At 50.6% G+C, this 11,743-nt stretch overlaps 1 protein-coding gene across 2 annotated transcripts; it reads left to right on the top strand.

Annotated features, from left to right (window-relative positions):
- Positions 1-4,665: 4,665 nt before the first annotated feature.
- On the top strand, positions 4,666-11,712 carry TMEM9 (transmembrane protein 9). Of its 2 annotated transcripts, none has more exons than XM_072844559.1 (6): positions 4,666-4,716; positions 7,120-7,209; positions 7,643-7,734; positions 8,179-8,287; positions 8,800-8,931; positions 11,023-11,712. In XM_072844559.1, the coding sequence occupies exons 2-6, from the start codon at positions 7,126-7,128 to the stop codon at positions 11,170-11,172; spliced, it is 567 nt and encodes a 188-aa protein (XP_072700660.1). In that variant the 5' UTR covers positions 4,666-4,716; positions 7,120-7,125; the 3' UTR covers positions 11,173-11,712. The 2 variants fall into 2 exon arrangements, with proteins under 2 accessions (XP_072700660.1, XP_072700661.1); XM_072844560.1 differs by lacking the exon at positions 4,666-4,716 and adding an exon at positions 4,911-5,087.
- The last annotated feature ends 31 nt before the right edge of the window (positions 11,713-11,743 follow it).

Genomic DNA, 11,743 nt, shown 5'->3' with positions numbered 1-11,743 from the left:
CAGTCTCACAAACATGATCTATCACACCCAGCTTGATTTTATTCCTTCCCCTCTTCCCCATCACACACACATTAGTGGGAGGATAGCGGGAAGGGTGTCACTGGTGCTTCACAGATGCCTATACACCCAAATGTGCTGTAAGCGCCGCCTCTGTAGACAGTGCTCTACGCTGGTGTCTTAGAAGATGAAAAAACAGTTATGTGTCTGGCTCTGCAAGGTCTCTGTCTGCCCCAACTCCAGAAGAGCGCATTCTCTTACCCCCTTAGATGGCAGCTCCAGCAGATGAGGCTACTTCTCAAGCTCCTGTGTGGTTCACAGTAGGGCTGCATCACCACACAGGCTCCCAGGCTCCAGGACAGAGCATTGGCTCTTGAAAAATACTTCTGGCCACAGAGAATTCCCTTCTCCCTCTAACAAGGCCTCTGTTCTTTACTTGGGAAAGCACACCGAACTCAGGCAGAGGGAAGCAGTGTGGACCAGTGTCCAGAGCACTGCCCTGGGGTGCAGCAGCTCTCTCTTCTGGTCTTAGCACTACAAGAGGGTTGGGTGAACTTGGACAAGGCCTCTCTCCTCAGCTGTCCTGTTTGTAAACTGTGAATATTTAGAATGGAAATGGTTTCCAATCTAGGGGCAGAAGCAGCCTACAAAACGGTTAAATGCAACTAAAGTGGAGAAGCATGAGTCAAGCCCTTTGGGACATAAGCCGTGTCTGGGTTGTTTCCCCCTCGCTGCCCCAGAGACACCCTGCCACCAACACTACGAGTCTCCCCACCACCACACGTCAAGGTGCAAGTGAGCAATTGCTGCACAGCTGTGAGCCATGAGACCCAACACCAAATTCCATGGTCCTGATTTACCCTTTCATGGCTGTTACATTAATGGTTGTTCTCTACCCTGTTCATCCCATGGGAGGTCATGCTTGACAGAGGGTCCTTCACAACGCCAGCCTGCCTGTGCATGACCAAAGGATATGTGCTGACACTGTATCTCCTGGGTTATCAGAGTCCAGCATGCTGGGAAAGCCACATCTTCTCTCAACCCCCACGCACACACCAGCTGCTCCCGCCTGTGATTGACAATGTTTCTTCATTAACATATGCTCAGAAATCTCCATGAGGCTTCTACATGTCTTTTTTAGATCGTCATGTCTTTCATGTTGAGACCTTAATGCACCCTCACAAGCAGTTCTTGTGACCCTCACAAGTTCGTCAGTCACCCTCACAGAAACCCTGTGTACCATTTGATTGAGGAAACTGAGGCATGTCACCAGAAGCCACTCTGTTGGAGTTGTAAGGGAGCTGACAGCAAAAGAGAGAAGAATTGTTATTCCTTGGTCTAACCAACCATCCCACGCAAGGAAGAGAGCTCAGGGAGGCTGGCCCAATGCTCAAGCACCCTTGCATCCTCTTTTGTCAGTTTACAATTCTGAAAGCATTTTGCGAGCAAATTTCATTTTGTGCTTAATACAAAGACCAGATCATTTTGTTGCAGGTGAAGAATGAAGTGTCTTCTTCCTGAATCATAGGATGCCTTTTATATTGGTAGGATGTATCTCCAGAATATTTACAAGTCAATCTGTTTGTTTACAATTTAAAATAAATTGCTCTTTAAATATCTGGCAGCCGATGTGACCCCATCGTTGTGCTGGAAGAAGGTTTACAGTGTAGTCGCTAACACCCGTTTCCAGAAAGAACAAAGACAAACTGTTCTTGTGTGTCCTTAGCCGCTGGTCATGTTAACAAAAATGACACCTGTCCTTCAAAAGCTGACACCACAAATACCAGTAAGGACTAATTACATCAGTAAGGGGAGAGTTCAGGGCGTTAACAGTGACACCTGATGCATTTCCCCTCTTTTACATACTTGTGTTTCTGTTTCCTATGCCGATCTCCGATTCCCTCTCCCTCCATGCCAGATGAACTGTCTTTGGCCTCTATTCCCAGCACACTGCCTATGGAAAGCTCTTCTGAGGCACCTTTCTCACCTGTCTGCTGCCAACAAAGTGAGAGGCAGAAATTGGGAATGAACAGCCCCACAAAGTCATTGTTAGTTCTGCGGTCTCCAAAGTACGATGAAGCCTCTTGCCAGACCACTGTGCAAGTCAGAGATCTCTGCAGGCCAGTTTCAGTGGCTAACATCAACCCAAGTTACTCGGAATCCAGGACAAGATCTCTAAGGGTTCAGGACCAACTACTGGAGCTAGATTTTTGGAGGGACCTGCATTCATCACACTGAGAAAGTCAGGAAACATGACCACATCTGTTGGAGCTGTATAGTGGTGCACTTATGAATGAGGACAAGGCTGAGCAACAGGTAAGGAGAAATAAAGCAGCAAATCCCGCTCCCTCCAGCCAAACTCTCTCTTTTTCCACTGCTGCTGGGCTTTAAACACAGCAACAGGGATGACATCCAGAAGATAACTGAGCCCACTGCGTCCGAGTTACCTGGGACAGACAAAAAGGCTGCTGGGCAGGGGGAAAGCCAGCAAGAAAGGGAACAGAAAACGGTCTCCTGGAGGTGTTGTGTGTGAGATCTCCCTCCCATCACTATGAAAGAAATGCACATGCAGCTAACCCTCCCTTCCAAGGAACTGGAAACCAGTCTCTTGAAAAAGGGACTTGAAACTGAAATGCAACTTTCAAACTCATCTTGTATTTGGTGGGTCTGTCTTTGAGACACTCACCTAAAAAACCTGATCCCTGCATTCAGTGTCTGAGCTGCCTGGGCTGTTCCTTTACTTACTCCAAGGGCATTGCTCAGTGTCTTGTCACCCGTTTAGGCTGCTTCCTCCAGGTGTCTATCCAGCTTACTCCAGCCCCACAAGAAGCAGTGATATGTACCTTTGGGCTGCAAAAGAACACAGAAAAACAGATTGCTGTGACAACAGGCATGTCAGAGGAGACAAAAGTACCTCCTCACCAGTCGTGCGGGGAAGGTTGGTAACATAAAATCCGCGTGGCCATCCGGCTTTTAAACCTGTAAAAACTCCATCATTTCACAACATTGACGGTGTTGCGCAGCCAGGCCTAAGGTTTTGCTCTGAAGTGAGAGCAGCGAGTTAGCACCAAAGAGGTTCTTCCGCTCAGCAATGCTGGAGTAGGAGGAAGGAATTAGAAGTCCCTTGTGCATCTAATACCCAGGATTATTCTCATGGAATATTTCCTTGGATCAGTCCAGCTGACATAGGCCATGTTCCTGTAACAGACTCCAGCTGAGTGTGGGGGGAATGCAGCCGTGGCAGGGTCAGGATTTTACACATTACAGCAATGGGGTGAGAAAACACTTTTACATCAGTAATTCCCGTACCTGGGTGCATGGAGCAGTTTGGGACGTTAGAGGCTGGCAGTCTCCACAGTCTATACATTCTACAAACAAGCAGTCTTAATCAATTTACTCCTTTCTAAAAAGTTAAAACCATCTATGCCAGACAGACATTCCCCTCTGATTTACACATATTTCTGGCCGAATATATCTCACCTTAGTCTTCACATTTTTATTTTCATCAAAGAAGCAAACTGTCAGGACTGGAAACACCCCTCCCACGACAGGCCACGGCTCCCCATGGCATTTGTTGCAGACAGGTTCCTGCCACCGAGGTGGGATGGGGCTGCAGGGCTTGACGGAGCGGCCCCATTGCTAGACAGAGACACGGCTCGGAAAGGCCTCCCCCTGCCCGGGCCCACCCTGGCGAGGCACAGCCGCTCCAGCCACCAGCCACAAGGTTTCAAGAAGTTAAACTAGAGGTTTGGGTCTCTTTTTTTCCCCTTGCATCAATGGGTGCTTTTTACCTGAAAGAGAATTAGATCCCGACTTTATCCAGCGCCACAGACATAGAGCTCAGGTAAATCAGCAAAATGCCAGAGCGAGTGGAGAAGCAATTCGACCCACCCAGCTGCAGAGCAGAGCTTCCCAGGGAGCTGCCACAGGAGCGGGGCCAAGGCCAAGGTCATTTCCACACCCGAAGTTAAGGGTGTGGCCACAGAAAATGGGGCAAATCCCAGGTAATTCTAGAGCCAGAAATCAGAAACATTCTCTTTGGGCAAACGCAAGACCCCATGGCCTCAGAAAGGCACAAGGTTCTTCTTGGCACAATCATGGAGCAAAAATGAGTCATCGGTTTCTAATACAAGAGACTGATTGCAGACGCACAGCCTTTGAGCCTAGAGGATCATGAATATCATTTATAGCCATACATAAGCCAAAAAACATAACCAAGGGCACCGCTGTGGCCCGGGTTTTCCCCTTTGATGGTCAGAGCAACACCTTTGGTGTGAACGCAGCAAGGCCAGCTGAGGGGAGCGGGTCCAGCAAGCAGAGCCCGCTGCTCTGAGGGAGAACGGGGCTCCCTTGGGGCTCAGCCCCAGGACGGAGTGGCCTGGCCTGCCCGACGAGGGGGGAGCCAGGTGGGAGCTGCCCCAGACCAGGTCCGCCGAACACCGTCTGCCAACAGCGATCCCGCCCGGGCAGTCCCGGGGCCGATCAGCGCCGGACGCCACCCGCCGCCCCGTCCCCTCAGCTCTGAGGGGCGGGAAGGGGGTGCGGACCCGCTCCTCAGGACCCGGCGGGGCGACCTGCCTTTCGACTGGCCGCGGGTACTGCCTATCACTGGGCGTCACCCTCCGTAACCAATGGGCGCGCAGGGACCGGGGCGGGGGTGGGGCTTGCAGGAACCGGGGCCGGGGGTGGCGAGCGTCCCTCGCCGGCGTCGCGCCGCAGGTAGGGTCGGTGGGGGCTGCGCCGGGGGAGTGCGGCCAGGCCGAGCCCGTCCCATCCCGGCTCCGCTCCGCTCCCCCGCCGCTTCCCGCCCCCAGGGGCCCGGGCCGTGAGGGGTCTCGCCGGGGCGGGGCTAGGGGGGAGCCCGGTGGCCCGTTGCTCGGTGGGTGGGGACGCTCCGGTGGCGGCGGCTTGGATTGCCGGAGGCATCCCGGGAGGCCGGGCCCCTGGAGCGGCGTGCGTCTGGGTTGTGGAAACCCCCACAGGGCCGAGCATCCGCGGCCCTTCGGCGGGAATTGAGGGGTCGCCGCCGGGGGAAGCCCCGCTCCTTGCGAAGGGGCCTGCTCCTGGCGTGGAACCGGGGGTCCGAGTGGGTCGGTTCGGTGTCGGGGGTGGTTCGAGCACAGATCCCGGGGTGGGGCGGTGGTGGGCAACGTGTCGGAGCCGTTGTAGATTCAGTCTTAGAAGGGGTCCAGGTGATGTTAAAGGAGAAGAGTTTATCGGGTTGCTCCCAGGGAGAAGGGGCTCAGGGCGGCTGCGTGTGGTTGTGCTGTGGGCCTCCTTTTGGGGGGGTCATGGCTGGGAGCTGCCACGCTCCGCAGTCACGACCTCCGAGACCTCAACCACACGTGGGTCCCTCTCGCCAGCTGTCATTCACAGCGCTGTTGGGTTTTGGTCCAGATACAGTTGCTTTTAGGCAGATGGCTGCTGTAAGCTTGGCTGATTGTCTGGAAAACAATAGCTTTAAGGCATGTGTGCAAGTGCCCCTTTGAACGTAAGCTGTCAAACTTGGAAAGAACTGCACGTGAATTGCCCTTTGTGTGGCCGCTGGTGTTGTACAGTTCACGATGGGTGGACTCTGTCTAGGCGTCATTCCAAGTTTTTATTTTGTTGCTGGTAAACATGGTATAATAGATCACATGTTTTCCCTTGCTTTTGTTAAAAATGACAGTTATGAGTTGTTTGGATGATCTGAATTTAGTTGAGCAGGGTAAAACTAAATTCCAGGTATGCGCTCCATTGTTGAGTTAAAAATTCAAACAAGTAGTAGTCCAAAAACACTCACAATGGGGAATGTGCCCTGTGCAGCTCAGATAAGTCATACATTAACCAGCATTTTTGATGAAGAGCTAAAACCCTGATGTGCAAGGGTGTCTCCAAAGAAAGAACCATTATTTGAGGATGTTTCTGCTAACTGGGGTGCAAAGGGTTGAGAAATCCTGCGGTAAGCTGATAGCACTGGAATGCATTTTGGTGGTTTTTGGCAGGTCAGCTTGTTAGAAGTGGTTGGTGTTTTGTTTAGATAAAGAAGAGAGGAACTTGGTGTTTGTAATCCATAAAATGGATGAAGAATTAGTTACGTTAATTTTTAGAGTGTTGACATAAGATAAAGCAAACACTGATAGAATATTCCAGTGATGTAAATACTAATGGAATTATGTTAGATAATAGAGTATAAGTACCTGGACTTAGCTGTGGGATTATGTGTGCCATATGGAGCTGATTAATAAAGGTGTAAATTACCTTCCCTGAATAAAGCTGTGCTGAAGTGGCTTTTCAGAGCTCTCCCCAAGGTGGCACCACGAGGCCTGCTGTGCCTTTTGTCTCCAAGCCTGCTGTCGTTGCGAATGCAAATGCCAGCCTTGTTAAGACTAACTTTGCTTTTTGTGGCAAAGAAAATTAACTCGTATTCTTTTGGATCTGTGCAGACACACGTCTCTAGAACAACTTTATCTATGCATATGTAGCAAAAGGCATATAATGAATTCACCAAGCTAGCAACTTGAAATAATTTTTTAAAATTGGGATTTTACTGAACAGGTATCTTGGGGTAAAGGAGGTTTAGAAATCTGTAAATATTCCACCCCCTTGCCATAGTTCATGGCTCGCGAGAGAGGAAAATATGCTGACCCCTTCAGAAGCAAAACTTAGAGTATCAGAAGATGAATGATTTAACATTTATTATACAGTACAGCAATGAGGCCCCAGTGTTCTTCTTTAGGTCACTCTTGGTCCATGGTTTTCCTGGTTCTGTGACTTTTACTGGGCAAAACTGTCAGCAGCAAAATACCTGTTGCGGAGCTCCACAATAATAAGAGAGTAACAGGAGGTTACGTGGAGTTGCAGAAGTCGAATTGTAAGGAAGTCAGCAATATTTTTTGCAGGACTGTGGTAGTTTGGATGTGTGGTTCTAGATGGTGGAAGCTTTTTTGATAGAGTGTTTCTTGGGGTCCATGTAAAGCGTTTACAGGAGTTTCTGGCTGGCATCACCTTGATTCAGGGATAAATGTTTACTTCCTGGGCAAAACAGAGGCAAGTGGGCCAAAAAAGAAAGCTCAAACTAACTCATTCTGGCTGCATTCAGCTGAGATCCTCTATCCTGGATGTGAATTTTTGTTTCCCCAGGCTTCCATGATGTTTGCCCAGTGCACCTGGAAGTGTGCGAGCTTCGTGCTGCTGTGCTGTGTCCTTTCTCCTCCAGCACAAGCCAGCAAGGTGAGTGAACAGTTTCAGACACAAGCATTGAACCATGTGTGTAGTACAACAGAAACAAAAATGGCAGAGAAGCAACTGTTTTTCTGTGGACATTTGCAAAGATAAGGAGTGCTATAGCAGATGTGTGTTTATCATATGTAGAGCTGTGAATGTATGTGACAGTGGCCTCTGCCTTGCCTTCTGCTTTGTTTTGGAGTTCGCATTTTAAAATTTGTTTGAAAAGTACCTGGTGTCTGGAGCAGAGGTGCTCAAGACATTTTAAAACTGTGAAGTTATTGATGTGAAAGAAGCAGCACAGGAAGAGGAGACACGGTGTGAAGTCCTCTCTCTCTCTTAGAGAATGTTTTGCCTTTCCCACACCCCTGGGTGGTGAGGGCAGCAGAACTGTATGCACGTGTTCACTCGCTAATGCCATCTCCTCTTGCTTCTGCAGTGCTCGGAGGACATCCGCTGCAAGTGCATCTGTCCCCCGTACCGGAACATCAGCGGGCGCATTTACAACAAGAATGTGTCGCAGAAGGACTGGTGAGTTGTGGGTTGAAGCCTGAGGGGTCGGTCTATGAAAACCAATGCTCCGGAGTTTCCAGCTGGTGCTAAGGAAGTAATTCCCTGCCTGTGCACTTGCAGAGGAAGCCATTTTGGTAGGTGATGTTCAACCCAGGAGAGGGGTGTGTTTTGAACAGAGACTGAGGAATCTGGGAGGCACGATTTCTTAAGCCATGGCTCTCAGCAGATGTAGGGTGTACCCTCCAGTCCCTTTCACCTGGACTAGATCCCTGCAGAAGGCGCTTGGACAGTCTGTCCCAGGAACTTTGGGCTAGCTGAGCTGTGCGGGGAACTCTTAAAACCAGATCAGTGTTATCAGCCTGACGGGAAAGCTGGGACACAGAAAAAGTCACCCCAGCGTCCTTCCACAGAGCATTGGTTTCACCTTGTCCTGTTGCCGATTTTGGTTTCTTTGTGTTGCAGCAACTGCCTGCATGTTGTGGAGCCAATGCCAGTGCCAGGGAATGATGTGGAGGCCTACTGCCTGCTGTGTGAATGCAAGTACGAGGAGCGCAGCACCACCACCATCAAGGTAATTGTGGGTGTGCTCCCTGTGGCTGGCTCCTTCTCCTTGCCATGCCACGCCATCCCAGGCACAGCTAGACTGGTGAGTTCCTGGAGAAGAGCCCAGAAAGGGAAAATAAAACTATCACAGCTAGTACATGGTGGTAGTGCCAGGGGCACCGAGTCCATGTCAGGAGGGCTCCTGGCAGTGAGGAGCAGGCTGCACGGGAGCCCAGTCTTCTTGCTGAGGATGTGTGACAGTGCCAAGCACCTCTCACCGGGGACCCATCTTGTTGGTCTCCTTTCACATGCAGCACGTGTTCTAAATTGGCACAGTGCGGAGATCAGCACGGTTTATGCAGTGATGGCACTTAAGTCTCATCGGCCTTCCTGTAAGTGCAAGAGACTTTCTAGTGAGCAAAATTAGAACGAGATAAGAGATCAAACATCAGAGGCAGCTGTGAATGGAGCTTCCTGGCCTCTGTGGTGCTTCTTACCTACACTACTGATCCTTTTCCACTGTGCTGTCCTTAACTGCAGGTGATCATCATCATTTACTTGTCTGTGGTGGGGGCACTGCTGCTTTACATGGCTTTCCTTGTGCTGGTGGACCCTCTGATCCGCAAGCCAGATGCTTATACCCAGCCCCTGCACAATGAGGAGGAGAATGAGGTGAGGCTGTGCTGCTGGTGCATGCAGGGAGCACATGAGTGGCTGCAGTCACGGTGGAGACAGGGTGGTAGGGTGACAAGAGAATGGCTGACAGGAAAACAGGTCATGCTGAAGCACAAGGAAATATTCGAAGTACAAGTTCTGTATTACAAGCCCAAGACAAGACCTGTCCTCTGGGGCAGGGAGTGGCTTTTTACCAAGTGGCCTGAATTTGGTATGTCCATCTAGGTGAAACCAAAAGTCAAACAGTTCCTGCTTGTGCAGTGTCCTAGGTGTAGTTACTTGGTGGTGAGCTTCCAGGGAAGGATGGTTTTAATTATTTGCTGAGACATGGGACTAGCCTCTCTTCTAGATGCTTAAAAGAGCGGCCTCTGAGGTGCTGTTGTTTGACCCTGCTCTGAGGCTGGGCCCTGTTGTATCCAGGCTCTTGTTCCTTGTGCTTCTCCCCAGAGCAGAATTTCACTCAGATCCCATCTTTTTGGGGGACATTGGCATACGACATCTTGGGCAAGAAGAGTAGGACCCCACCTCAGCAAAGAGAGGGCCTCCCTCCCTCCCTCCCACCCCCGCTCTCAGATTTTGGGGGAGGACAGATTTCTTGCTGCATTAAATTCATGCAATTTCAGCATCCAGCATACAACATCCTTCCCCTTGGGAGAGAGGCGGTGCTTTAGGGGAAATGATTGGACCTGATTTCAAGGGAGATTTCAGAACAAGAGCACCCTGACTTGAAAAATCTTTTCTTCTTCCCCTGATGTTTCCCTTCTCTTGTAAGGAAATACAGGAGACTGAGATGGGGATGGTCTCTCAGAGTGGAAGTGTTGGAGGCAGAGTGATGGCTAGTGCGGAGGAGTGGAGTGGCTGCACACACAGTGATTAGCTCTCATGCTTGATTGCATCTGTAGCTCATGGTCCGTTTGTGGGATGCAAGGGCTGTCCAAGACTTGCTGCCTGTCAGTGCAGTGTGTGGCTCTGCAACACAGCTTTCCCTGTGGCTTTCTCAGTTCAGACATGCACAGTTTAGCAGGGCGCAGTGCTAGGCAGAGCTCTCTCCTGGAGCTGAGTTCCTTCCTTTGGTGGAGCCCCAGGGCTGTGCTCAAGCATTGCCAGGCCCCCGGCTGCTGGCAGGAGACTCATGAGGAGGCCTTCCCTAGCAATTGGTGACTCTGGATGCTAGTGATTAGCTCAGTCACACTTTGAGAAGAGAAGCTGCAATGTTTGAAGATACTCTCCTTTCCTAGTCTCTGAGAAAACCCCTGGATCAGACTGTCCTGTTTATATTTTGTTGTAAGTATAAACTATTTGGCCCAATTCTTTCATACACTGATGTAAGTGAGGAGCAGCTGCTCTGAAGTGCACAGTCTATCCATTACCTCCCTCTGCTGAAAAAAGGAGATCCTGCAGGAGGAGATGAATTGCATCCTAAAAGTATGCTTTTGCTCCACTGCTCCACAGCAATAATTCAGATTTAGATCTAGGTGCACACTGTAGATGCCTGATATTAGGCGAGGTTTATCTTACTCCAGTGTGCTGGGCTGTAAACTCTTTGCAGTAGGCCTTGTGATGGCCTTGGTGTTTGTGTGCCACAATGGATCCTCATCCAAGGGGCCTTCTGACGTTACTGCAGTGTAAATGTGGTGGTTTGGAGCAGTCTGAACAGCAGGGCTGGACAAAAGTCTTGCAGCACCATCCAAAAAACAGATGAGTAGCTACTGTGTAACCTAGTGTGCTGAGGACAACGGAAATTGTTGGCCCAATTTCAGTGGGGTGATGCAGTTTGCTTTAGCAGCGTGGCTCCCTGCAGACCCTAGCAGTGCATTTCCAGCAGAGGTTTAGACTTGAGTGCAGTTCTTCTCCTGGGGACTTTTTATTTGGGGCCTGTGACTTTACCATGGGTGGTCCCCAAGAGCAAGCTTTCCAGCTGGAGTTGGGGGGCTGGTGTTGAGGAGCTCTGAAAATGAGGTTCTTTATCAGGACAACTCAAGCCTTGAATTGCTCTTTCAGCTGAAATTTCTCCCAGAGTCAAGCTGCCACCTTCTGTGTTCGGGCTGGGCATGCCTTGATCTCTTTCACCGTTTCTTTCCATTGCAGGATGCTCGCTCCTTGGCCGCAGCCCTCACCCCGTCTGGCCCTAGAGCCAACACGGTGCTGGAGAGGGTGGAGGGGGCCCAGCAGCGCTGGAAGCGCCAGGTGCAGGAGCAGAGGAAGACAGTTTTCGACCGCCACAAGATGCTGAGCTAGATCTTTGCTGAGCTATGCGGCACCACTTCCCAAGAGACAGGGTAGCTCTGCTGGTCAAGACTGACAGCAAGTCATCCTTCAGGACATCTGTGGTGTTTGACTGAAAGCTCTAACCCTCTCTGATTTACTCTCTTCATAGAGAGAAGCAGACCAAAATGCTTGCCTCTGGTTTTGTCCCCTTGCCCTTTACCTCTCAGCCCAGAGGCTCCTTAACCCTTGCCCAGCTGAGATCTGCGCTGATCGTTAGCCCCGTGGCTGCATGTAAATGGTCGGTGGTCGGTCGTATGCAGCGCTGCTGCCCCAGTTCGTGGGCTGACTCGAGTGGGGGCTGCAGCTCCAGTGTGCTGTGCTCGGCTGGACCCTGCGGGCACCACTTGCTGGGACTGAAGTCTCCGTCAGCCCACCCCTGCATCAGAGACAGGGGTCTTGGTATGGAGTGTTGGAAGCTGGCTGAGTCTACCTGGGATAAAAATAGTGGGATAATTTTTATGTGGGATAAATTATGTGGCGCTCCTCCAGGGTGAAGAAGCCTCCTCCTCCTCCAGTTTGCACCGATGTTAATTGGGTGTCA

This window comes from Ciconia boyciana, chromosome 23 (genome assembly GCF_034638445.1).
Source record: "Ciconia boyciana chromosome 23, ASM3463844v1, whole genome shotgun sequence".
In the NCBI taxonomy this organism is placed as follows: domain Eukaryota; kingdom Metazoa; phylum Chordata; class Aves; order Ciconiiformes; family Ciconiidae; genus Ciconia; species Ciconia boyciana.
The sequence above is the reverse complement of the archived record's forward strand: the minus strand, read 5'-3'. Positions and strand labels throughout refer to the sequence as shown.